This window comes from Artemia sp. Qi Xiang Cuo, chromosome 7 (genome assembly GCF_049724085.1).
Source record: "Artemia sp. Qi Xiang Cuo chromosome 7, ASM4972408v1, whole genome shotgun sequence".
NCBI classification, from domain to species: domain Eukaryota; kingdom Metazoa; phylum Arthropoda; class Branchiopoda; order Anostraca; family Artemiidae; genus Artemia; species Artemia sp. Qi Xiang Cuo.
In genome coordinates, this window is record NC_142800.1 from 67,193,377 (window position 1) to 67,219,861 (window position 26,485).

The 26,485-nt window shown below is 35.1% G+C and overlaps 1 protein-coding gene across 1 annotated transcript in view; it reads left to right on the forward strand.

The window, feature by feature from the left end:
- Xpd (general transcription and DNA repair factor IIH helicase subunit Xpd) overlaps positions 1 to 26,485 on the forward strand; it is an 89,008-nt gene that overhangs the window by 44,820 nt on the left and 17,703 nt on the right. Inside the window, exons 9-12 of the mRNA XM_089092518.1 lie at positions 622 to 810; positions 17,025 to 17,196; positions 22,694 to 22,842; positions 25,335 to 25,464. Coding sequence (XP_088948644.1) covers positions 622 to 810; positions 17,025 to 17,196; positions 22,694 to 22,842; positions 25,335 to 25,464 — 640 coding nt within the window. The remainder of the gene's footprint in view (positions 1 to 621; positions 811 to 17,024; positions 17,197 to 22,693; positions 22,843 to 25,334; positions 25,465 to 26,485) is intronic.

A 26,485-nucleotide genomic window follows, 5' to 3' on the forward strand; every position in this document is an offset into this window, starting at 1 on the left:
CTGACTGCCTGATGTTTCTTTTTTTTTTCGGTACTATTCATTTCTTTGTAAAATTTTAAAATATCAGTATGTCTTTCTTGTATATTTTGTACCTATATGTAGACACATCTATCTCCATAAGAGAATTTTATCTCTTTTTAAGTCACTCTGGAAGCTACTATCCTCTCCCCCCCCTTCCTGATGTTTCTTTTGTTACGGTCCCATTCGTCTCTTAGATTCTAGAATATTGGCTATATCCCTGTTTTACATATTTATTCATATTTATTATCTATGTTGTACTTGTTTATATATTTTGTCTTTTTGTAAATTATAGAAAAAGTTTACTTTTCTTCTCATTTCAAACTTGCAGGTAGTATCGTCTTTCCTCTTTTGTCCCCTTTTTTACTGTACAATATATTTCTTTTTCGATTTTAAAATCTTGGCCTTGTCTTTCTTGTATATATACTCTTGGCCTACCTACTGGATAGAATTATTTTTCAAAATTATTTTTTCCATATATTTGTGTTAAAAAAAAATGTGTGAAAAATTCGTTATGTTTTTTGTTAAAAAAAAACAGATATCTCAGCCTTTATTTTTTTTTATAGATTTACATCTACAGATTTATGTCTTTTTTTCTTATAGATTTTGTTCCGAAAGGCTTTCATCACTTCTTAAAACCTTGGAAATCCGAGAGTTGGCTGATTTCACCCCGTTAGCAAAAGTAGCTCAGTTTGCCACGCTTGTTTCGACATATCTTAAAGGATTTACTATTATCATTGAAATAACTGAGGAAGGTGGAAGTAATCTTGGTAATCCTACTTTGTACCTGAGGTATTTAAAATCTTCTTTTCGCTTTTTCTGCAAAACAATTATCTGCTAAACCGCTTTCTGTTATTGTTTTTTTTCTCCTTTATTTCATTCAAAAGTAGCTTAGTTTCTAAACCAGTTTTGACTTGTCATCTAGGGTTTCTCTATCATCTTTGAAATTCTCAAGGAGTTGAGAGCCGTCGTGGGTAATCCTGCACCATATTTAAGTACAAAGGCGCATTCAAGGTCAATCCCCCCCCCCCTGGATACAGCCCTGCCTAAGGAATTTGTCATCTTCTGTATTTTTTCTGATACATTCTACTATTACTACTAACAGCTCACCGTAGCACCAAGCCGCCTGAGGCGAACACAGCTGCGCATTTTTTCTTCCATCCCAATCTATTCAAAGCCTTTTTACACCCGCCCAGGAAGTTTTCATTTCCATTAAATCTTTCTTTATTAGATCCTCCCACCCCAACCGTGGACTACCTGCTTTCCGTTTAGCCCTAGACGATTGGCCAAAACGGACAATCTTCGCCAATCTGTTATCCTTTATCCGCAGAACGTGCCTTAGCCATCTCAACCTTTCCCTCATTATAACCCTAGAAAGTGGGATTGAACCACAGTTTTCGTACAGCTTACTGTTTTGAAATACGGTCAGTCAGCCGAGTACCCAGAATAATCCGTAGACAATTTCTCTGGAAAATATCCAATAAATCTTCATTCGCTTTTCAGAGCGCCCATGCTTTAGAACCATATTTGGCCACAGTCATCACTGTAGCTGCCAATATAGGACCCAGTCTGTAGAACCCAATTTCCTTTTGTGGAAACCGCGAAATTTCAGAGACAATGAAAGTGCTGCCAATATTATCGGAATCTTGTAGATTAGAGATTTTTAACTTTAAATGATGCAGGATTTTGTAGGGGACATAAAGCGTAAAATAAGTGCGCTATTACATTCCGGTATTAGAATTCCACATATATAGTGCTGAGTATTAAGTACTACTAGCCAAAAAGAAAAACGTAAATTTTGCCCCATATTGCTGTACATTTTTTAAGATAAGATAAGGGTTTATTCCAAAAACAACACAACAGAAAAAAAACAAATGACCTTCCATAAGCTAACGCTTGTTCGGAAGTATTTACCATCTTAAAATTAACACTTATAATAACATACTAAGATAAAGAAGATAAAAAAAAAAAAAAAGAAGAAAGAAAGAAAAAGAAGAAAAAATTAAAATCTTACATTCACTCGGCTCCTGGTCGCAATAACCAAAAATCAATACTTCACATACTCCAAAACTTCCCCCCCCCAACCCATAAATAATAATAAAAAAAAAAAAAAAAAAAAAAAAAAAAAAGGAAAAACGGGTTCCGGGCAAACCTGAGAGTGACTCGACTATACCACCCTTTAAATAAATTCATACAAATTCATACCTATGGAAACAAAGGGTTTTAAGGTCCCGACGGAATTCACATAGATTCGCTGACCTTTTTAAAGAAACAGGCAAATTATTCCAGACAACTGGCCCCACATGACGTATTGAAAATAGCGATCTAGTACTAGTAACTTGAGGTCTCCGTATATCTCTAGCATGACGAGTAGGATAATTGTGTACATCATCACCAGAAATAAGTAAATTTAAAAAATACTTTGGAACCAAATTAGAAAAATATTTAAACATAAATAACCCATGGTAAAATTTTCCAAGACCTGACACAGGGATAATATTTAACTGTACATATTGGAATCTCACCGAGGTTCTCCGATTATCTCCGGACAACACTCGCAGTGCCATATTTTATATCACACGTAACTGCTGCAAATGCACTGAAAATTTGCTAGACCATATACTCAAGCAATATACTAAATACGAGTGAACTAACGAAAAATAAATCAATCTCAAAACAGAATCCTGGAAAATATTTTTTAACTTTCTCATCATTCCAACATTTCTTGCAATCTTACTACTAATAAAAGAAACATTATTTTTAAAACTAAGGCATTCATCCACAATAATACCAAGGTATTGTATAGTATTTGTACGCTTAATTACATATTTCTCCATTTGCAAATCAACAACCCAAGGGTAAAAATTTGATGATCTACCATACATAATAAAACCTGATTTGCTATGGTTTAACAAAAGCTTATTCACTCTCATCTACTTATCTATACCTAACATACCTCTTCTCATTATCTCTGTTAAATCAGATTCAGTCTTTGCAGCGGCAGTAAAATCGGTATCATCTGCAAAACTAGGAATAATCACCCTACAATTAGAATGTGCACTATCTAACAAATCCAAAACAGAAAATCGTAAGTCGTTAATATAAACCAAGAATAAAAGCGGACCTAAAACAGAACCCCGTGGAACACCATAATCAACCAATTTTTAACCAGGCCTCACATTAGAAATTTCAACGCACTGGGTCCTACCTCTCAAAAAATTTTCAAATAACTTCAACGCATTTCCTCTAATTCCACAATTTTCTAGATTTATAATTAAAATTTCATGGGCAACGGAATCGAACGCTTTAATAATATCTAAAAAATAGAAGCCACCTTAAAACCTTGGTCCAAAGCATTATGCACAAACGTTGTCGAAAATAAAACTGCCTGTTCAGTAGAAAACCCTTACGAAAATCGAACTGATTAGAATAGAAAAAGGAAATATTCTCCAAAAACTCCGATACTCTAGAATTAATAATTTTTTTCTACTACCCTAGATATAACAGAAAGGAGGGATATCGGTCGATAATGATTCACATTTTTCCTATCACCCCTTTTAAATAAAGGTATTACTCTGGCACTTTTAAGACACTCCGGATATATACCACATTGAAAACTAGCATTAATCAGGTACAAAATTTGTTGCGATATCACAGGAAAAATTGACTTGAAAACCTTTGTTGAAATAAAGTCTGACCCGGATGCACTGTTTCGTATACCTTTTACCACATCACACAATTCTTTTTCAGTAACCGGTCGCAAGTACATAGAAACGTCACTACTTTCAGGCAAAAACTGAGTAAAATCACCATCACTTGCATGCTGCTCAACAGACGACGCTAACCGTCCCCCTAAGCCTTTTGCAATAGAATATTTTTTGATAAATATAATTGAATAATAGATTAAATGTAATTTTAATAATTTTATAATAGAAAAATAAAATAGATGATAAATTAAATCAAAATAATTAAAAAGAATAGTGCCGGTGGATTATCCCCTTGCTTGATTATCCGGGGTCATCCGAGGATTCATTTCTGAAGGAAGCAAATTACTTATGACGATACTGTAAATTTAACGAAGAATTCCTCTAGATAAACTTCTAAGAGAAGAGCAATGTAGTTTTCGCTACACAAGAGGATGCTTGGACCACACTTTCACGCTTAGATAAATGAGACCACGAATGACAACGAAATGAGACATCTAGATAAATAGACATGCTTAGACCACGAAGACCACGAAATGAGACACGCTTAAATAAATAAATGAGACCATGAAGACCACGAAGTGAGACACGCTTAGATAAATAGACATGCTTAGACCACGAAGACCACGAAATGAGACACGCTTAAATAAATAAATGAGACCACGAAGTGAGACATGCTTAGATAAATAGACATGCTTAGACCACGAAGACCACGAAATGAGACACGCTTAAATAAATAAATGAGATCATGAAGACCACGAAGTGAGACACGCTTAGATAAATAGACATGCTTAGACCACGAAATGAGACACGCTTAAATAAATAAATAAGACCACGAAGTCAGACATGCTTAGATAAATAGACATGCTTAGACCACGAAATGAGACACGCTTAAATAAATAAATGAGACCACGAAGACCACGAAGTGAGATACGCTTAGATAAATAGACATGCTTAAACCACGAAGACCACGAAATGAGACACGCTTAGATAAATAAATGTGATGATTCTGAATCATCACATCCCTTAGTCCTGAGCTTTCAGATTATGAACAGACATTTCACTCAGCTGATGAAAAAGCTTTAGGGACGGTCCTGTCCCTGTATTTTATTTTTGGTTACTATGGGCTGTGGTTCGTTCTCTACTAGTTTGCTGTTATCGCTGCAACAATGATACTAAATAAGTACATTAAAGTCATAATACTATGCACTGGAGTTGTTTTGCTGCGGTCAAGGTAAGAAGTGAGGTTAGTATTTGGCTTGGTGTGGAAGCAGGACTTTAGCATAGAAGTGTGTATTTCTGTTTATATGGATCATTTGATAGACTTTATCCTAAGGAACACAGTAAAATGGACAGTAAAGATAGACTTTGTCCTAAGGATCACAGTAAAGAGCATGGTATCGAATGAGAAGGCGAAATTCTCCTACACTTAGATTATTCAGATGATCCAAGAGCCCTTGATAAAGATGTAGGGAAATGGATACATTTGCGTAAGACCTGCTACATATTTTCCAAATGAATTATTTTTGGATAATTAGGAACCTAATATTACATAATAAGCTGCACGAAGAACGTGGTGCAATATCAGTTTTTAGGGATATAATGAAAAAAGGTTGAGATGGCTAGGTCAAGTTTTACGGATCAAGGACGATAGATATCCAAGAATGACAATTTTCAGCCATCCATCTTGGGCGGGAATGGGGTGGGAAGAGGTCACAATTAAGGATTTAAAAGGAATTGGAACTTAATGAGTGGGAATAAAAAGTGAAGCTTTGAACAGATTGGGATGAAGGAGAAATTTGCCTAGTTGTATTGGCCTTGTTCGGCTTGGCACTGCAAGAAGTTGTTACTATTAGAAGCAGTAGTAGCTTCAAGCAATCAAAATGTTAAAAAATGGAAAAATTTAAATCATGTTCACACACGATTAAAATTTACTAAATCTATTGTGCGGCCTAAATAGTCTGATAACATGATTCTACGAAAAAAAGAAAATTTGGAAAATATAAATGTAAATGGCAATAATGTAAAAGTTCAATGTAAATAGAAGATCCTAAAAGTTTTTTTTGTGTTGATTTTTGGCGGTTTTGTCCAATTTGGGACTATTCGCATGATCGTAGTTCTCTTGACTGCACCAGCTTATTCTGTGGGCAATAAAAATTTATTGCTCCATGTACAATTTTGTTGTTGGCATGGAGGTGAAATCTGAAGGTCATTATTCCTCAGAATCTGACAAATGCAACCAGAAATACACTTCTTCATAAGGTACGGAATAGAGAAAAAAGTGTTATAGAGAGAATGTATCTTCGTCAAAAGGAAATATTCCCTCTAAGATAGTTTTTTAATTTAGGAATCAAAATTTGACTTAATCTTAAAGTAATCTGATGTTAGATCCTCTGATTCTGTAAGAGAGACTCATCGCCACTTTGCTGCTTGACTTGCTTGACTTAACGCTTGTGCTCAGCAGGGTCGCCAGCGTAGAGGGAACTGCTCGACAGCGCTTTAAGTTTTTTCCAAGTAGCCCTGTCAAGGGCGAGTAATGAGGCCTCATTAGGGTCAATTTCGTGGTTGGGGAGGGGTTGATTTATAATATCGGCCCATCTGGTGTGAGGCCTCCCTCGACGACGTTTCGAGTCAATCGAGGGATGAAATTCTGATATAATCCTTGCAGGGGTAGTTGGTGGGAGGTAGATTAAGTGATCGTACCATCTTAGAGAACGAGCTTCTATTTGGGTGGAGAGGTTTACTAACTTGAAGGTCCTCAGGATCTTATTGTTGAGGATCTTGTCATACCATTTGAAGCCTTCAACTCAAGGCAGGTGTCTAGTTGGGCATGATCTTCGTTTTCTTCCAGTTGATTTGTAGCCCAACTATGGAGGCAGTGGAGGTGAGCGTCTCGAGTGCAGACTTAAGTCGGTCGAAATTTTTGCTAAGGATGGCTACATAGTCAGCAGAGTCTACATCAGACAAAGTCCTCCCAGCAGAACGTCTGCAAAAGGAGTGTGCACGGTGTGTCCTGTTCAAAATGTGGTCGATGACGCAGTTAAATAGCTCAGGTGCAGCAGCGCAACCTTGAAATAAACCTTTTTTAATCGGGAAGGAAGAAGAAAGCTTCCCGTTAATAAGGACGGCGCTTTCTGTGCTGCTGTAGAGTTCTTTAAAGAGGCAGACTATCTTTGTTGATAGGCCCGCAACTTTCAAGATTAGCCAAAGGGACTGCCTGTCAACAGTGTCAAAGGCAGAACGAAAGTCAATGAAAGCTATGTAAGCTTTTTTGTTGAATTCCAGTGTCTTCTCAACGATCTGTCTGACCGTATGAATCTGTTCAGTGATCGATCTTCCTGGCATGAATCCGGCTTGCTGGGGGCGGCGCAAAGCATATAGGAAACTTATTGTACGTTCCAACAGGAACATTGCAAACAGCTTTCCAGGAACAGAGAGTAGGGTGATACCATGGTAGTTGCTGCAATCCGTCTTGCTACCCTTGCACTTACACACTGGCACGATGAGTCCTTTCTTCCAGTCTGACGGCATAACTTCAGTACGCCAGATTACGCTGAAACCTTCTGCAGCCAAAATATCATTGCAGGGCCGCCCGTAGTAAGTAGCTCTGTAGCAATGCCACAGGTGGCAGCTGCTCCATTGTTTTTCAGTTTACTCACTGCCGATTTAATCTCCTTAGGAGAAAATTCGGCGTTATCGTGGGTAGAGGTAGCTTCTGCAGCAGCAGCAACAAGCCCTGGGTCGAAGCTCCTGCGACTAACAATTTGAGTGGGTATCCAAAAGAAACTGGCGAATGCCATCTAGTAACCCTTCATTCGATTTTAATGCCGTTCATGCCACTTATTTTTAGCTCGATCAAGGACCACTATATTGCTTGTGGCGCCAGTGTATAAAGTTTCTTCTTAATAAATTAATTCTGGGCCACTTAACCATATTCCAACTAGATTATCCAACCAATCTAGTGAGTAAATATGGCATTTTAGATTACGACTCATTGACCTCATTGTGGGGATGAGGTGGATGTCGCGCTAATTTGCCCAGTGAACAAAGTGTAATCAGGAATTCCAAGAGAATGTTGGCACTAAAATGTATGCCTATATATCAAGTAAAAACATCACCAACTAGATAACAGTAGAAGAAATAGAGGGAAGTTTTGAGGCGGGGATTCAAAAGCAGTATCCCACTGTGGAATAACTTTGGTCATATCGGTATTTTAGAACAAATTTATTTTGAAGCAATTATTTTTACACCAACTACATTCGTGCTGTAATCTTTGGGTGAATCTTGCAATAAGAGAAAAGAAAAAAAAAAAAAAAATTCAGTGCTAGCTACTGTTTACAATCACGCTTGTGTTTTTCTAAATAATTACCTAATTTAAATGAAATTTTTTCGAATTTTGAATTTGAATGACATCAGATGATATTCAAGTTCACCCAGTGAATAAATTGTAATGAGGAATTCCGAAAGGAAGTCGGAACAAAAGTCTTTCTCGTATTCTTGTACTAATTTTATGTCTACTTCTAGAATTATTTGTTGCTCCCATAATTCCTTTCCTTTTAGGTGGTGGGGGGGGGGGGTTGTTTTTTATTTTCAAAAGGAATAAATAGCTTAATTGCCTAGGATGTTTTGATAATACAGGTTTGTATGAAAACTTGACTGTCAAGGTTTGACGAAAATAAGATAAAAATTCAAAGCGAGAACAAAATAGTAGATGAAAAATCCAAAGAAGGAAGGAAACATTTACTTGAGCAACGAACAACAAATGTACTTGAAACGAGCATTTACTTTAATGAGGGTATACCATTGTTTGGTTGCCCCACATCAAGAAAAAATAGTCAAAAACCTTTAGGTTTTGGTTGTCTAAATGGAAAAATATAGTTGGTTTTATTCTATCGCGCATATATTTTGTGTATCGGTTCATTGAAGCTTTCTGTCCGAACCGCTGAATATTGTCTTATATTAAAAAATAAAACGGCTTCTACACGAAACTGGATACCGAAAAAAAAAAATTAAACTTCTGAAGGTGGCATAAACGTTACATTAAGAAAATTGTTGACCAATATCGTAACATCTTATAGACCTGAGTTCTGGTCTGTAACTTAAGGTCAGTTGCCGGCTCTGGTGTGCAGTAGCAAGAAGAGTGTCTGATAAGAGTTTCGAGTAATTGTAGTTTTTAAAGCTACTGGTTTATTTGATAAATGACTGTAAATCCCGTATTTTGATTTGGGAAAAAAAGAAAGGTGAATCAAACGGCTTCTACACAAAACTGGGCACTGAAAAAAAAAATTACACTTCTGAAGTTGGCATAAACGTTACATTAAGAAAATTGTTGACCAATATCATAACATCTTATAGACCTGAGTTCTGGTCTGTAACTTAAGGTCAGTTGCCGGCTCTGGTGTGCAGTAGCAAGAAGAGTGTCTGATAAGAGTTTCGAGTAATTGTAGTTTTTAAAGCTACTGGTTTATTTGATAAATGACTGTAAATCCCGTATTTTGATTTGGGAAAAAAAGAAAGGTGAATCAAACGGCTTCTACACAAAACTGGACACTGAAAAAAAAAATTACACTGCTGAAGTTGGCATAAACGTTACATTAAGAAAATTGTTGACCAATATCATAACATCTTATAGACCTGAGTTCTGGTCTGTAACTTAAGGTCAGTTGCCGGCTCTGGTGTGCAGTAGCAAGAAGAGTGTCTGATAAGAGTTTCGAGTAATTGTAGTTTTTAAAGCTACTGGTTTATTTGATAAATGACCGTAAATCCCGTATTTTTATTTGGGAAAAAAAGAAAGGTGAATCAAACGGCTTCTACACAAAACTGGGCACTGAAAAAAAAAAATTACACTTCTGAAGTTGGCATAAACGTTACATTAAGAAAATTGTTGACCAATATCAAAACATCTTATAGACCTGAGTTCTGGTCTGTAACTTAAGGTCAGTTGCCGGCTCTGGTGTGCAGTAGCAAGAAGAGTGTCTGATAAGAGTTTCGAGTAATTGTAGTTTTTAAAGCTACTGGTTTATTTGATAAATGACTGTAAATCCCGTATTTTGATTTGGGAAAAAAAGAAAGGTGAATCAAACGGCTTCTACACAAAACTGGGCACTGAAAAAAAAAAATTACACTTCTGAAGTTGGCATAAACGTTACATTAAGAAAATTGTTGACCAAAATCATAACATCTTATAGACCTGAGTTCTGGTCTGTAACTTAAGGTCAGTTGCCGGCTCTTGTGTGCAGTAGCAAGAAGAGTGTCTGATAAGAGTTTCGAGTAATTGTAGTTTTTAAAGCTACTGGTTTATTTGATAAATGACCGTAAATCCCGTATTTTGATTTGGGAAAAAAAGAAAGGTGAATCAAACGGCTTCTACATGAAACTGGGCACTGAAAAAAAAAATTACGCTTCTGAAGTTGGCATAAACGTTACATTAAGAAAATTGTTGACCAATATCGTAACATCTTATAGACCTGAGTTCTGGTCTGTAACTTAAGGTCAGTTGCCGGCTCTGGTGTGCAGTAGCAAGAAGAGTGTCTGATAAGAGTTTCGAGTAATTGTAGTTTTTAAAGCTACTGGTTTATTTTATAAATGACCGTAAATCCCGTATTTTGATTTTGGAAAAAAAGAAAGGTGAATCAAACGGCTTCTACACGAAACTGGGCACTGAAAAAAAAAAATTACACTTCTGAAGTTGGCATAAACGATACATTAAGAAAATTGTTGACCAATATCGTAACATCTTATAGACCTGAGTTCTGGTCTGTAACTTAAGGTCAGTTGCCGGCTCTGGTGTGCAGTAGCAAGAAGAGTGTCTCATAAGAGTTTCGAGTAATTGTAGTTTTTAAAGTACTGGTTTATTTGATAAATGACCGTAAATCCCGTATTTTGATTTGGGAAAAAAAGAAAGGTGAATCAAACGGCTTCTACACAAAACTGGGCACTGAAAAAAAAAAAATTACACTTCTGAAGTTGGCATAAACGTTACATTAAGAAAATTGTTGACCAATATCATAACATCTTATAGACCTGAGTTCTGGTCTGTAACTTAAGGTCAGTTGCCGGCTCTGGTGTGCAGTAGCAAGAAGAGTGTCTGATAAGAGTTTCGAGTAATTGTAGTTTTTAAAGCTACTGGTTTATTTGATAAATGACTGTAAATCCCGTATTTTGATTTGGGAAAAAAAGAAAGGTTAATCAAACGGCTTCTACACAAAACTGGGCACTGAAAAAAAAAATTACACTTCTGAAGTTGGCATAAACGTTACATTAAGAAAATTGTTGACCAAGATCATAACATCTTATAGACCTGAGTTCTGGTCTGTAACTTAAGGTCAGTTGCCGGCTCTGGTGTGCAGTAGCAAGAAGAGTGTCTGATAAGAGTTTCGAGTAATTGTAGTTTTTAAAGCTACTGGTTTATTTGATAAATGACTGTAAATCCCTTATTTTGATTTGGGAAAAAAAGAAAGGTGAATCAAACGGCTTCTACACAAAACTGGGCACTGAAAAAAAAAATTACACTTCTGAAGTTGGCATAAACGTTACATTAAGAAAATTGTTGACCAATATCATAACATCTTATAGACCTGAGTTCTGGTCTGTAACTTAAGGTCAGTTGCCGGCTCTGGTGTGCAGTAGCAAGAAGAGTGTCTGATAAGAGTTTCGAGTAATTGTAGTTTTTAAAGCTACTGGTTTATTTTATAAATTACAGTAAATCCCGTATTTTTTTTTGTGAAAAAAATAAATGTGAATAAAACGGCTTCTACACAAAACTGGGCAATGAAAAAAAAAAAAATTAAACTTCTGAAGTTGGAATAAACGTGACAATAAGAAAATTGTTGAACAATATAATAAAATCTTATATACCTGAGTTATGGTCTGTAACTTAAGGTCAGTTGCCGGCTCTGGTGTGCAGTAGCAAGAAGAGTGTCTGATAAGAGTTTCGAGTAATTGTAGTTTTTAAAGCTACTGGTTTATTTGATAAATGACCGTAAATCCCGTATTTTGATTTGGGAAAAAAAGAAAGGTGAATCAAACGGCTTCTACATGAAACTGGGCACTGAAAAAAAAAATTACGCTTCTGAAGTTGGCATAAACGTTACATTAAGAAAATTGTTGACCAATATCGTAACATCTTATAGACCTGAGTTCTGGTCTGTAACTTAAGGTCAGTTGCCGGCTCTGGTGTGCAGTAGCAAGAAGAGTGTCTGATAAGAGTTTCGAGTAATTGTAGTTTTTAAAGCTACTGGTTTATTTGATAAATGACCGTAAATCCCGTATTTTGATTTGGGAAAAAAAGAAAGGTGAATCAAACGGCTTCTACACGAAACTGGGCACTGAAAAAAAAAAATTACACTTCTGAAGTTGGCATAAACGATACATTAAGAAAATTGTTGACCAATATCGTAACATCTTATAGACCTGAGTTCTGGTCTGTAACTTAAGGTCAGTTGCCGGCTCTGGTGTGCAGTAGCAAGAAGAGTGTCTCATAAGAGTTTCGAGTAATTGTAGTTTTTAAAGTACTGGTTTATTTGATAAATGACCGTAAATCCCGTATTTTGATTTGGGAAAAAAAGAAAGGTGAATCAAACGGCTTCTACACAAAACTGGGCACTGAAAAAAAAAAAATTACACTTCTGAAGTTGGCATAAACGTTACATTAAGAAAATTGTTGACCAATATCATAACATCTTATAGACCTGAGTTCTGGTCTGTAACTTAAGGTCAGTTGCCGGCTCTGGTGTGCAGTAGCAAGAAGAGTGTCTGATAAGAGTTTCGAGTAATTGTAGTTTTTAAAGCTACTGGTTTATTTGATAAATGACTGTAAATCCCGTATTTTGATTTGGGAAAAAAAGAAAGGTGAATCAAACGGCTTCTACACAAAACTGGGCACTGAAAAAAAAAATTACACTTCTGTAGTTGGCATAAACGTTACATTAAGAAAATTGTTGACCAATATCATAACATCTTATAGACCTGAGTTCTGGTCTGTAACTTAAGGTCAGTTGCCGGCTCTGGTGTGCAGTAGCAAGAAGAGTGTCTGATAAGAGTTTCGAGTAATTGTAGTTTTTAAAGCTACTGGTTTATTTGATAAATTACCGTAAATCCCGTATTTTGATTTGGGAAAAAAAGAAAGGTGAATCAAACGGCTTCTACACAAAACTGGGCACTGAAAAAAAAAAATTAAAATTCTGAAGTTGGCATAAACGTTACAGTCAGAAAATTGTTGACCAATATCATAACATCTTATAGACCTGAGTTCTGGTCTGTAACTTAAGGTCAGTTGCCGGCTCTGGTGTGCAGTAGCAAGAAGAGTGTCTGATAAGAGTTTCGAGTAATTTTAGTTTTTAAAGCTACTGGTTTATTTTATAAATTACTGTAAATCCCGTATTTTTTTTTGTGAAAAAAAGAAATGTGAATAAAACGGCTTCTACACAAAACTGGGCACTAAAAAAAAAAAAAATTAAACTTCTGAAGTTGGAATAAACGTTACAATTAGAAAATTGTTGAACAATATCATAAAATCTTATAGAGCTGAGTTCTGGTCTGTAACTTAAGGTCAGTTGCCGGCTCTGGTGTGCAGTAGCAAGAAGAGTGTCTGATAAGAGTTTCGAGTAATTGTAGTTTTTAAAGCTACTGGTTTATTTGATAAATGACCGTAAATCCCGTATTTTGATTTGGGAAAATAAGAAAGGTGAATCAAACGGCTTCTACATGAAACTGGGCACTGAAAAAAAAAAAATTACACTTCTGAAGTTGGCATAAACGTTACATTAAGAAAATTGTTGACCAATATCATAACATCTTATAGACCTGAGTTCTGGTCTGTAACTTAAGGTCAGTTGCCGGCTCTGGTGTGCAGTAGCAAGAAGAGTGTCTGATAAGAGTTTCGAGTAATTGTAGTTTTTAAAGCTACTGGTTTATTTGATAAATGACTGTAAATCCCGTATTTTGATTTGGGAAAAAAAGAAAGGTGAATCAAACGGCTTCTACACAAAACTGGGCACTGAAAAAAAAAAATTACACTTCTGAAGTTGGCATAAACGTTACATTAAGAAAATTGTTGACAAATATCATAACATCTTAAAGACATGAGTTCTGGTCTGTAACTTAAGGTCAGTTGCCGGCTCTGGTGTGCAGTAGCAAGAAGAGTGTCTGATAAGAGTTTCGAGTAATTGTAGTTTTTAAAGCTACTGGTTTATTTGATAAATGACCGTAAATCCTGTATTTTGATTTGGGAAAAAAAGAAAGGTGAATCAAACGGCTTCTACATGAAACTGGGCACTGAAAAAAAAAATTACGCTTCTGAAGTTGGCATAAACGTTACATTAAGAAAATTGTTGACCAATATCGTAACATCTTATAGACCTGAGTTCTGGTCTGTAACTTAAGGTCAGTTGCCGGCTCTGGTGTGCAGTAGCAAGAAGAGTGTCTGATAAGAGTTTCGAGTAATTGTAGTTTTTAAAGCTACTGGTTTATTTGATAAATGACCGTAAATCCCGTATTTTGATTTGGGAAAAAAAGAAAGGTGAATCAAACGGCTTCTACACGAAACTGGGCACTGAAAAAAAAAAATTACACTTCTGAAGTTGGCATAAACGATACATTAAGAAAATTGTTGACCAATATCGTAACATCTTATAGACCTGAGTTCTGGTCTGTAACTTAAGGTCAGTTGCCGGCTCTGGTGTGCAGTAGCAAGAAGAGTGTCTCATAAGAGTTTCGAGTAATTGTAGTTTTTAAAGTACTGGTTTATTTGATAAATGACCGTAAATCCCGTATTTTGATTTGGGAAAAAAAGAAAGGTGAATCAAACGGCTTCTACACAAAACTGGGCACTGAAAAAAAAAATTACACTTCTGAAGTTGGCATAAACGTTACATTAAGAAAATTGTTGACCAATATCATAACATCTTATAGACCTGAGTTCTGGTCTGTAACTTAAGGTCAGTTGCCGGCTCTGGTGTGCAGTAGCAAGAAGAGTGTCTGATAAGAGTTTCGAGTAATTGTAGTTTTTAAAGCTACTGGTTTATTTGATAAATGACTGTAAATCCCGTATTTTGATTTGGGAAAAAAAGAAAGGTGAATCAAACGGCTTCTACACAAAACTGGGCACTGAAAAAAAAATTACACTTCTGAAGTTGGCATAAACGTTACATTAAGAAAATTGTTGACCAATATCATAACATCTTATAGACCTGAGTTCTGGTCTGTAACTTAAGGTCAGTTGCCGGCTCTGGTGTGCAGTAGCAAGAAGAGTGTCTGATAAGAGTTTCGAGTAATTGTAGTTTTTAAAGCTACTGGTTTATTTGATAAATGACTGTAAATCCCGTATTTTGATTTGGGAAAAAAAGAAAGGTGAATCAAACGGCTTCTACACAAAACTGGGCACTGAAAAAAAAAATTACACTTCTGAAGTTGGCATAAACGTTACATTAAGAAAATTGTTGACCAATATCATAACATCTTATAGACCTGAGTTCTGGTCTGTAACTTAAGGTCAGTTGCCGGCTCTGGTGTGCAGTAGCAAGAAGAGTGTCTGATAAGAGTTTCGAGTAATTGTAGTTTTTAAAGCTACTGGTTTATTTGATAAATGACTGTAAATCCCGTATTTTGATTTGGGAAAAAAAGAAAGGTGAATCAAACGGCTTCTACACAAAACTGGGCACTGAAAAAAAAAAATTAAACTTCTGAAGTTGGCATAAACGTTACATTAAGAAAATTGTTGACCAATATCATAACATCTTATAGACCTGAGTTCTGGTCTGTAACTTAAGGTCAGTTGCCGGCTCTGGTGTGCAGTAGCAAGAAGAGTGTCTGATAAGAGTTTCGAGTAATTGTAGTTTTTAAAGCTACTGGTTTATTTGATAAATGACCGTAAATCCCGTATTTTGATTTGGGAAAATAAGAAAGGTGAATCAAACGGCTTCTACATGAAACTGGGCACTGAAAAAAAAAAAATTACACTTCTGAAGTTGGCATAAACGTTACATTAAGAAAATTGTTGACCAATATCGTAACATCTTATAGACCTGAGTTCTGGTCTGTAACTTAAGGTCAGTTGCCGGCTCTGGTGTGCAGTAGCAAGAAGAGTGTCTGATAAGAGTTTCGAGTAATTGTAGTTTTTAAAGCTACTGGTTTATTTGATAAATGACCGTAAATCCCGTATTTTGATTTGGGAAAAAAAGAAAGGTGAATCAAACGGCTTCTACACGAAACTGGGCACTGAAAAAAAAAAATTACACTTCTGAAGTTGGCATAAACGATACATTAAGAAAATTGTTGACCAATATCGTAACATCTTATAGACCTGAGTTCTGGTCTGTAACTTAAGGTCAGTTGCCGGCTCTGGTGTGCAGTAGCAAGAAGAGTGTCTCATAAGAGTTTCGAGTAATTGTAGTTTTTAAAGTACTGGTTTATTTGATAAATGACCGTAAATCCCGTATTTTGATTTGGGAAAAAAAGAATGGTGAATCAAACGGCTTCTTCACGAAACTGGGCACTGAAAAAAAAAATTACACTTCTGAAGTTGGCATAAACGTTACATTAAGAAAATTGTTGACCAATATCGTAACATCTTATAGACCTGAGTTCTGGTCTGTAACTTAAGGTCAGTTGCCGGCTCTGGTGTGCAGTAGCAAGAAGAGTGTCTGATAAGAGTTTCGAGTAATTGTAGTTTTTAAAGCTACTGGTTTATTTGATAAATGACCGTAAATCCCGTATTTTGATTTGGGAAAAAAAGAAAGGTGAATCAAACGGCTTCTACACGAAACTGGGCACTGAAAAAAAAAATTACACTTCTGAAGTTGGCATAAACGTTGCAATAAGAAAATTGTTGACCGATATCTTAACATCTTATAGACTTGCGTTCCAAAGGCACTCGCAAGAAAAAGTTCTGTGTTGAGCTAGGGTTTGTAACTTAAGGTCAGTTACCGGCTCTGGTGTGCAGTAGCAAGAAGAGTGTCTGAAAAGAGTTTCGAGTAATTGTATTTTAAAGCTACTGGTTTACTTGATTAATGACCGGAAATCCTGTATTTTGATTTGGGAAAAATAGAAAGGTCACAACTTGGAGTTTGTTAGACATTACCAGTGATAAAATAGCCAAAGTGATTTATGTAGTTTGAATTCGTCAAAAATGCTTGAAATAAGACGTATTTTCAGAATCTGTTCACTCAATTTAAATCGGTCCCACATCTTTTTATGGGCATTCTTCCAGCACTCCTTTATTTCATTATATTTATTTCCCAATCTGTCGCATATTGAAAATGTCAAATATATCTTTTTATTCATATATCTAATGTTTTCTTTTAGCTGCTTGGATTCGTCAATTGCTATAAAGCCAGTTTTTGATAGATTTCAGTCGGTAGTTATTACGTCAGGAACCCTGTCACCCCTGGACATGTACCCAAAGATTTTAGACTTTCATCCAGTGGTAAGCGCGTCTTTCACTATGACGCTGGCAAGACCTTGTATCCTTCCAATGGTAAGTCAGAAAGGCTTAGATAAAGTTTAAATTGTCATCTAAGCCTGGACAGATTTATTTTCACAGACAATACGTGTTATTATTATTATCGGTTTGAAAATCTACTGTACCAAAGAGAAAGACGAAGCATAAAATAAAAAGAAACCAAAGATAAAAACATGCACAATTCACAATAATAAATACTAATGAAGACAAAGTCACCACTGAAGATAATAGAATGACATCAAATAAAGCAGAAAAAAGATGTAAAATCTAATAGAGCTGTTTAGAATGGTCTTTTTGGCGACCCAATTGTGGCTTAGCTTCAATAAGCAGGTGTTGTACTTTCTTTTCTTGGTACAGAGATAATAGGATCGGGAGTATCATATTGTCACACAGGAAAAGAATTAGGAGTCCAAGAAACGGGAAGAGCTGAGCGATATATGAATTCTTCGGAAGTGGTGAATATTTTCTGGAACTGTAGAACCAGTAATTAAGAATATCTACTTAACCAGTCACATGCTATTTTGTAACATACCACACGCTTATATTGACTCTTGACTCCCCATAGCCCCCTACCCTCCTACTGATTTGCTACTAATAATAATAATTGTTTTGATTACCCGCTAGAAATATAAAATATTACAGCTTGGTGTAGAAAGGAAAAGAAACAACAAAACGATCACACTTGCCTAGATATAGACAAACTTTTGCACAATGGTATTGATAAAACTGGGGTTTTTCTCTAGCGAAATACGAAAATCTATCAACCATACCGGTACAGCGAAACGCGGGTCAACTATACCTTAATATAGGATATTATGGAAAAACTGTAGGAAACTTATATGGGAGAACTTGGCGTACTTGTAAAAATCACTACGATTTACTTTTTATTCTTCTCCATAAATAACCTCCAACAAGGAACTAAATACAGTGAATATAGGATCACAAACGCGTTATAAAGGAGGTTCGACATAGTACGATTATCGAGAACCCTAGCTCTTACAAGCGCTCCATAAGCGCTTCAAGTCTTAGAATTGGAAGAAAGGGCAGAACGCATAGCTCTTAAATCTGACAAAATTGGCAACGTCTAGATAACGTCTAGTAGGCACAAAATCAATAACTTTGTCATCTAGCACAAAACTTTGTGGCTGATAATCACAGTGAAAACCATAAAATCTCACTACCTCGCTCTTACTGGCATTGAACTCCAGGCCTATACAAATGTGCTCTTCACTCAAAGTTTTGCAAAACGGCCTACTCAAATTTAGAATGTGTCGCATAATTTAATATCGACAAATTGAGACTAGGGAAAATAAAACCTGTTCGGATTTATTTTTGTGCACATACAATACTATTATTTTAAATGGGTTGCGAAGGGAACGCACCCTGACGAATAACCTTCCCAGCAGAATTAAAGCCTTTGAAATAAACGTTCCATTAGACGAAGGCAGTTTCAACCTAACCCCAAGCGGTCTATACATACTAGGAGAAGATACTATTATAGATCCATCTAAACCACGTTGCCGAGTTGAAACAAGTATTTGTGGGTATATACCAAAATCGAATGCCCTTGTCACGTTATGGCCAACAAGGTGTAGTATTCCTCCAATTTCATTCGTATCAATTAGCACATTTGTGAGGATTGCATTGACACATTCATGAATGAAGTCTTTTTTAAATTCAAATGGGTTATCAGGTGCAGAACATACTGAATTTGTCTCATCAGCTACAAGTAGTTTTAGCAACTTTCAAAGTACTTGAGACACAATAATGGGCCGCTACGAACTGCACTTAGATGGCCATTTACCCTTCTTAATGACAGGAGCGATTGATCCGACACAAAATGCATCTGGAACAAGACGGATGTTAAAAATAACTTGAAATGGAATTTATAAATGACATATCAAACTAAACTCCCATGGGTAAGATGAATTTCACAAATATTATCAACGCCTCGACGATACTTCTTTTTCAACCTTAGAATAGCAACATATATTTTTGGGAAGTGTGACAATGTGACTTGGGCCGACGGGCAGGGGGCCAAGACACTGATCAAGCTCAGAGTCGTATTGAGCTTCAAGGAGGTGCAAACTCACTCATACAATATTCAATCTCATCACTTTCATTCAGAGGGCTTTGAGGGGGTGTGAAATGTTTAGCTTATAATTCATTGAGAATTTTATTTGTATCTATAATATCAAAAAATTTAGCATCCCCCCCCCCCAAAAAAAAACCCTAATTGAATCAGGTCAAAAGAGCGACCCATCTTAATATAAACCAAATTTCTAATAAAAAGAATTACAAAATCGGCTTTGTTTGCTGATTCCAAATATGGAAAAGTCTTTAATTTTAAGTTTATCTATAAAAAGGTATTAGGATAAGAAGCAGCTTAACTTTCGAAAAAGGAGGAACATTATCTAAAACAGTCACCATCTTGGTGAAGTTTACACTATTTTAAGTTTATCTATAAAAAGGTATTAGGATAAGAAGCAGCTTAACTTTCGAAAAAGGAGGAACATTATCTAAAACAGTCACCATCTTGGTGAAGTTTACACTATTTTAAGTTTATCTATAAAAAGGTATTAGGATAAGAAGCAGCTTAACTTTCGAAAAAGGAGGAACATTATCTAAAACAGTCACCATCTTGGTGAAGTTTACACTATTTTAAGTTTATCTATAAAAAGGTATTAGGATAAGAAGCAGCTTAACTTTCGAAAAAGGAGGAACATTATCTAAAACAGTCACCATCTTGGTGAAGTTTACACTATTTTAAGTTTATCTATAAAAAGGTATTAGGATAAGAAGCAGCTTAACTTTCGAAAAAGGAGGAACATTATCTAAAACAGTCACCATCTTGGTGAAGTTTACACTATTTTAAGTTTATCTATAAAAAGGTAATAGGATAAGAAGCAGCTTAACTTTCGAAAAAGGAGGAACATTATCTAAAACAGTCACCATCTTGGTGAAGTTTACACTATTTTAAGTTTATCGATAAAAAGGTATTAGGATAAGAAGCAGCTTAACTTTCGAAAAAGGAGGAACATTATCTAAAACAGTCACCATCTTGGTGAAGTTTACACTATTTTAAGTTTATCTATAAAAAGGTATTAGGATAAGAAGCAGCTTAACTTTCGAAAAAGGAGGAACATTATCTAAAACAGTCACCATCTTGGTGAAGTTTACACTATTTTAAGTTTATCTATAAAAAGGTATTAGGATAAGAAGCAGCTTAACTTTCGAAAAAGGAGGAACATTATCTAAAACAGTCAACATCTTGGTGAAGTTTACACTATTTTAAGTTTATCTATAAAAAGTTATTAGGATAAGAAGCAGCTTAACTTTCGAAAAAGGAGGAACATTATCTAAAACAGTCACCATCTTGGTGAAGTTTACACTATTTTAAGTTTATCTATAAAAAGGTATTAGGATAAGAAGCAGCTTAACTTTCGAAAAAGGAGGAACATTATCTAAAACAGTCACCATCTTTGTGAAGTTTACACTATTTTAAGTTTATCTATAAAAAGGTATTAGGATAAGAAGCAGCTTAACTTTCGAAAAAGGAGGAACATTATCTAAAACAGTCACCATCTTGGTGAAGTTTACACTATTTTAAGTTTATCTATAAAAAGGTATTAGGATAAGAAGCAGCTTAACTTTCGAAAAAGGAGGAACATTATCTAAAACAGTCACCATCTTGTTGAAGTTTACACTATTTTAAGTTTATCTATAAAAAGGTATTAGGATAAGAAGCAGCTTAACTTTCGAAAAAGGAGGAACATTATCTAAAACAGTCAACATCTTTGTGAAGTTTAAACTATTTTAAGTTTATCTATAAAAAGGTATTAGGATAAGAAGCAGCTTAACTTTCGAAAAAGGAGGAACATTATCTAAAACAGTCACCATCTTGGTGAAGTTTACACTATTTTAAGTTTATCTATAAAAAGGTATTAGGATAAGAAGCAGCTTAACTTTCGAAAAAGGAGGAACAGTATCTAAAACAGTCACCATCTTGGTGAAGTTTACACTATTTTAAGTTTATCTATAAAAAGGTATTAGGATAAGAAGCAGCTTAACTTTCGAAAAAGTAGGAACATTATCTAAAACAGTCACCATCTTGGTGAAGTTTACACTATAAAATCCAACGTGTCCAAAAATATATGTAGTCCACACGAACCGGACAGTAATTATGGATCATTTATTCAACAAAATTCATTACGGTTTTTCATCGTTGTGCACCAGTTATTAGGAGAGGTTCATTGATTTTTTTTGGGTGGGGAAGGGGGGGACTCTAAAAAATCAAAGCATTTTTATATTCCTTTTGTTTTTTATTTCCGCGAGAGGTCCTTCAGATAAATCGGAAAAGGTGGGGAGGGGGGGGGGGTAACCCTTTGACTTTAGAAACCGATCCCGAAAAGGGCGTGATAGGGCTGACCGCCCCTTCCAAAGTAAAACTCAGAAAATATTACCTTATTCATCGTTGCCACACGTGTCTTTCCATTTAAGATCAACCATGTCTGACACGCGTTGCATTAGGTTTTCAACTATCGATAAACTTATCAAAAGCATAAAACCTTTTCTTTTTACTCAAAAAGTATTAAGCGTTCAAACATTTGCAACCTCTCTCAAGTCACTAACTACCCCCCCCCCCCTTCCACCCTAGAATAAAATACAGCTCATATACAGTATGTTTTCTGCTTGTTTTAAGTTTGCATGCTACATTTTGTTTTCTTGTTGAAAAAATTGCATTTTATCCATTGTTTTTAAACACCTAGTACGCTTAAGGTTCCCTATTGTGCTTGGTTTATAGTAAGGTTCTGATTACCTGCTGTAATAACTTCTACGAGCTAAATCATTCTCCGAACTTAATTTAAATTGCAAAAGTTAGTCTTGCACATTACTTTGTGCTTCTGTGATCTTGAGGCAGCAATTGTCACAAAAGAAGATAATGTCAAAATGCAAATAGCGACGAAGTATACAAGACAGTGGAACGCAACTTTAAATGAATATTTCGACCCTATATCCAAGGGCCGTCCTCAGCAAAACAAGACGAAGAGAATAAAAACAATATAAAAGAAACTTACATTAAAATTCAATCATTACAACTGAAAGGTTTTCTAAAAAAATGTTTCCCTGTTGTTCTACTTATTTGTTTATAATGTTAAAATGTCGATCGTCAAAATCGACATCGTCGATTTGCGATTCGTCAAAAGTTTGTCAAAAGATCGTCAAAAGTTTGCGATTTTTTTGCAAAAGGAGGATCAGTTAGTTTTTATTGACAGTAAGCTTTAAATTGAAAATTGAGAATCAATTTTCAATTTAAATTTCAATTTAAATTTAAATTAAATTTAAATTTAATTGAAAATTAAATTGAAAATTGGAAAATAGTAACTGAGTAATAAATGTAATAAAATAAAGGAGTAATAATAAATGAGTAATAAAATAAATGACTAATGGGACGCAAGTTGATTCTTAATTTGTGGTCTTAATTTTTTTATTGTTGCGTTGTTTTGTTTAGATTGTCACAAAGGGAAATGATCAAGTAGCCATATCCTCGAAGTTCGAATCAAGAGAAGATACGTCAGTGATTCGAAACTATGGAGCACTGTTGGTGGAAGTTGCTCGAACTGTACCTGATGGCGTTGTGTGCTTTTTCACGTCTTATAGGTAACGCTTATACTTTGTTCTATTTGCTCTTTTCATAAGGGCTTGACAGATTGCGGGTCCTTCCTGTGTTCAAAGAGCTGTAGCGCTGAAACTGACAACGATAAGCTTCTTCTGTTTATTTTCATAAAAAATTTTGTTTTCCATTGGCAAATATGTAAAATTCGTAAATTAGGAAACGTAATTTAGAAGAACGGTTCTCAAGCTGAAGTCTGTGGTCCTGTAGGAACTGCAAAGACGTTTTGATACCACACCACGTTTTCGTAAGTATTTATGTAAATTATTCTACATAAATACTTACTATTTACGTAATGTTTTCATTGCTTTTTACGGTTTCTTTGAATATATGTATAGTCGATAAATCTATATAGGAATTTTTCATGTTTTTTTTTCAATTTTTATATTTATTTTCAGTAAAATTTATCTTGTCGAAAATGAGCTTGGCATCGATGCTAATATTTTATGATATAATTAAACAATATCGATTCATTCTTAGGCTATTAATTAACTAAATAAGTAACTATGTGAACCTCGTTAACTAATCTAATTAAGAAACCTAATAGAATCTATTAATTAACTCTTAATTCTTAAAGTTTCGTATTATTGATTGAATTTAAAAAGCCCAATTGATTTAGAAAGAACTCACATGCACTGTCCATTATTGATTTACCATCAATTTAATTAGTGTAACTTTAGTCGAATTGTTCGAGATTTAAATGACTTCCTGTGTATGAACAAATAAGAATGGAGAAAATATTTTCAGGAAAAAGTATGGAAGTGATTCTTTTTATTACAATGGTACAATTATCACCTGGTGGTTCAAAGATGGCAATAATAATTGTGCTTCTATTCCCGACCTATGAATATAGGACGGCTTTTATGCACTACCTAGAATCACAAAATTTTGTGTGAAAATCACAAAATCACAAAATTTTGCTCGTAAAAGTCATTAAATAGAAATTAAAATAAAACTTAATGAAAATATGAGCCACCAAATGAAGCCTGCTCTGCTCCTGAAATGGAACTTTAATGGAAACAATATAGAATGCCATATCACCACAGCTAGTGAAGTTTTGTCGTTTTAGGTGGGAAACAATCTATTTTCAGAAAATATGAATGTTTTGTCAATCTGTGTTGACTTGTCATCTTTTTAATCCATCATTGACGGTCAGTACCTAAAACAAAGAATTGGGGATTTACCGAGGCTCTTCATTTTTTGTCATGAAATATACATGTTTAGACGGGGTACCATAGGTTGATCAAGATCTAGCGGGAGACAAAACTGGGGAAATGCGTAACTTACCTCAGGAGAATGGTCTCAGAAATCTTCTTTAACTGAAGAACCTGTTGTAACGATAGAGTTAAAAGTTCCCTAGTGTTTATGCACATTGGTCTCCTAACAGTTATATCTCCAAGCATTACGGTGTTTTTGAGATATATGATAAGATGGATGTTTTAGAAGGGAGATTCGGACAGCGATCTGAGTCAGTCGTAGATTTTCCGTTGGGATGTATTAATCGTTTTGTGAGTCATTGTTAGTGTATTCTTTTTTCTAGTGTTTGTGATGATATGTGTTTATATTTTGTTTACGTATATAGTGCTTATAAGTGTTTATAAATTTCTTTTTTCATACTCCTCTAACTGCATTTTTTGTATGTATAGAGGGTCCAAATAAATTATTATTATTATTGCTTTAAATGGACTCACGCACTTCTCTACTTAAGTAGGAAAAACATAAGTATAAATCGAGTTGTTGAAGGTCACTTAAAAGAGAGAATTGATATTGATCGTAGTGTGGTAAAGACCTAATATTGAAAACCGGAAAACAGCTAAGACACCTAGGTTGACCAAACGTCAAAGAGAGCATCCGATCAAAAGCTAGATGGCTCCACTGGGCTTAAGCAAAAATTTCCCGCAGGAACCCCCAACAGTAGGCTGCAGAACACAGAACAACTAATCGTCCTTAAAGCATTGAACCCCTTTTTCATTCTTTTTTTCTTCATATAAGCTCTGCTTTTTTTAATGAACAATATTATATTATATATTATATTATATATTACATCACAGTAAGACGTTTATTAAGATGTATTAGCGTATTAAAAGCCAAAGTGTATAGGAAATTACAGAATTTCTCAGTTTTATCAACAGTTTTGTAGAAGAAGACAACTACAAAACTTTTCATATCTGCCAAAGAAAAAAAAGGAATATCCTTTGACTGAACCTTATATTATGGCAACATTATAGTTTTATGTTTCACGGTTCAATTACTCACGTTGCGTAGATTTCTTACTGTTTACCTATATAATTTACCGTAGTAACAGAAACAAGGCTATTTATTCTCTTATGAAGTAGGATTTTTTGTCTTGTGTCTCTAAGCGTTGTACATACTCATGCAAATAACTAGTATTTGATGCAATAATCTGTCCAGAGGACAAAATATATTCAATGAAATACTGTTGTTTGTGTTTATGAACCTTCAGGAAAGTTCCTTTTAGATACATGGAGACAATTGTGTCAGCATGGTATGATCAGGGTGTTATGAGTCAGCTGCAGCGGCACAAATTGGTGTTTATTGAATCTCAAGATGCTGCCGAAACAAGCCTAGCGCTTGTTCACTACATCAAGGTAATTTCCTCGATTCTGCTCTTATCGTGACGTTAACACGGCTTTTTAAGCACTTTCGAATCTCTGTAATAAGAACAGTGGGCTAACTGTTTATCTGAAATACTTTTCGGGTATGAAAAAATACTTGGTTATGTGTACCTTTTATTTTTAGACTGAATTTGTATATTTTTTTTTCTGCCACTGGGTTCCAAAAAATGCTGCTCCTGCTTTTAAATTAATGATCCGGCCATTTTTACCGCTAGTTCTCGGGGTCTTAGATAAGACATATATTAACATCGTATATTAGTATGACATTAATTTTTTGGTCCAACTTTGACTATTGGTCTGTACAGATAAAACGACGATATGTTACAAAAAGAAATGTTTGTACTTGAGCTAGTATGTTGAACTCGAGATCGAATCTCAATATTTGTATTGTTTTGCGATATTTTATTACACTAATTAAAAAAAAATCCTAAAAAGAAGTTTTTTACAAAAAAGTAAAAGCCATATTAAACTTAAGATCAGAATAAATAGAAACCTACAAAAACTCCAACTCAAAAGGACCAGAAATTACTAATAAAGAATAAATTAAATCCAAAACGAACAGAAATCAAATAAACAATCATTGCAAAAAGCATACAACAGGTAGTAATCAAACAGTTCGTGGTAACTAAAGTAAAGAGCGACCCGGCTCAATAGTAATCGAAACTCTAAAAAACAGAATTTTGATACCAATAGATACATCAAAAGAATCGAATTTTTATGCTGATTTCGAATATATAAGTTTCATCAATTTTAGTCTTACCCATCAAAAGTTACGAACCTGAAAAAATCTGCCTTATTTTCGAAAAAAGGGGAAACACCCCCTAAAAGACATAGAACTTTAATGAAAATTAAACCATCAGATTCAGCGTAACAGAAAACCCTACTGTTGTTGTTTCAAGGTTCTATCTGTAAAAATGTGGAATTTTAGGTGGGAGTATCTTTCCATGGAGGATGTTTCCTTGGGGGAAGGGGCATCTCTATGAAGGAGGTGCCG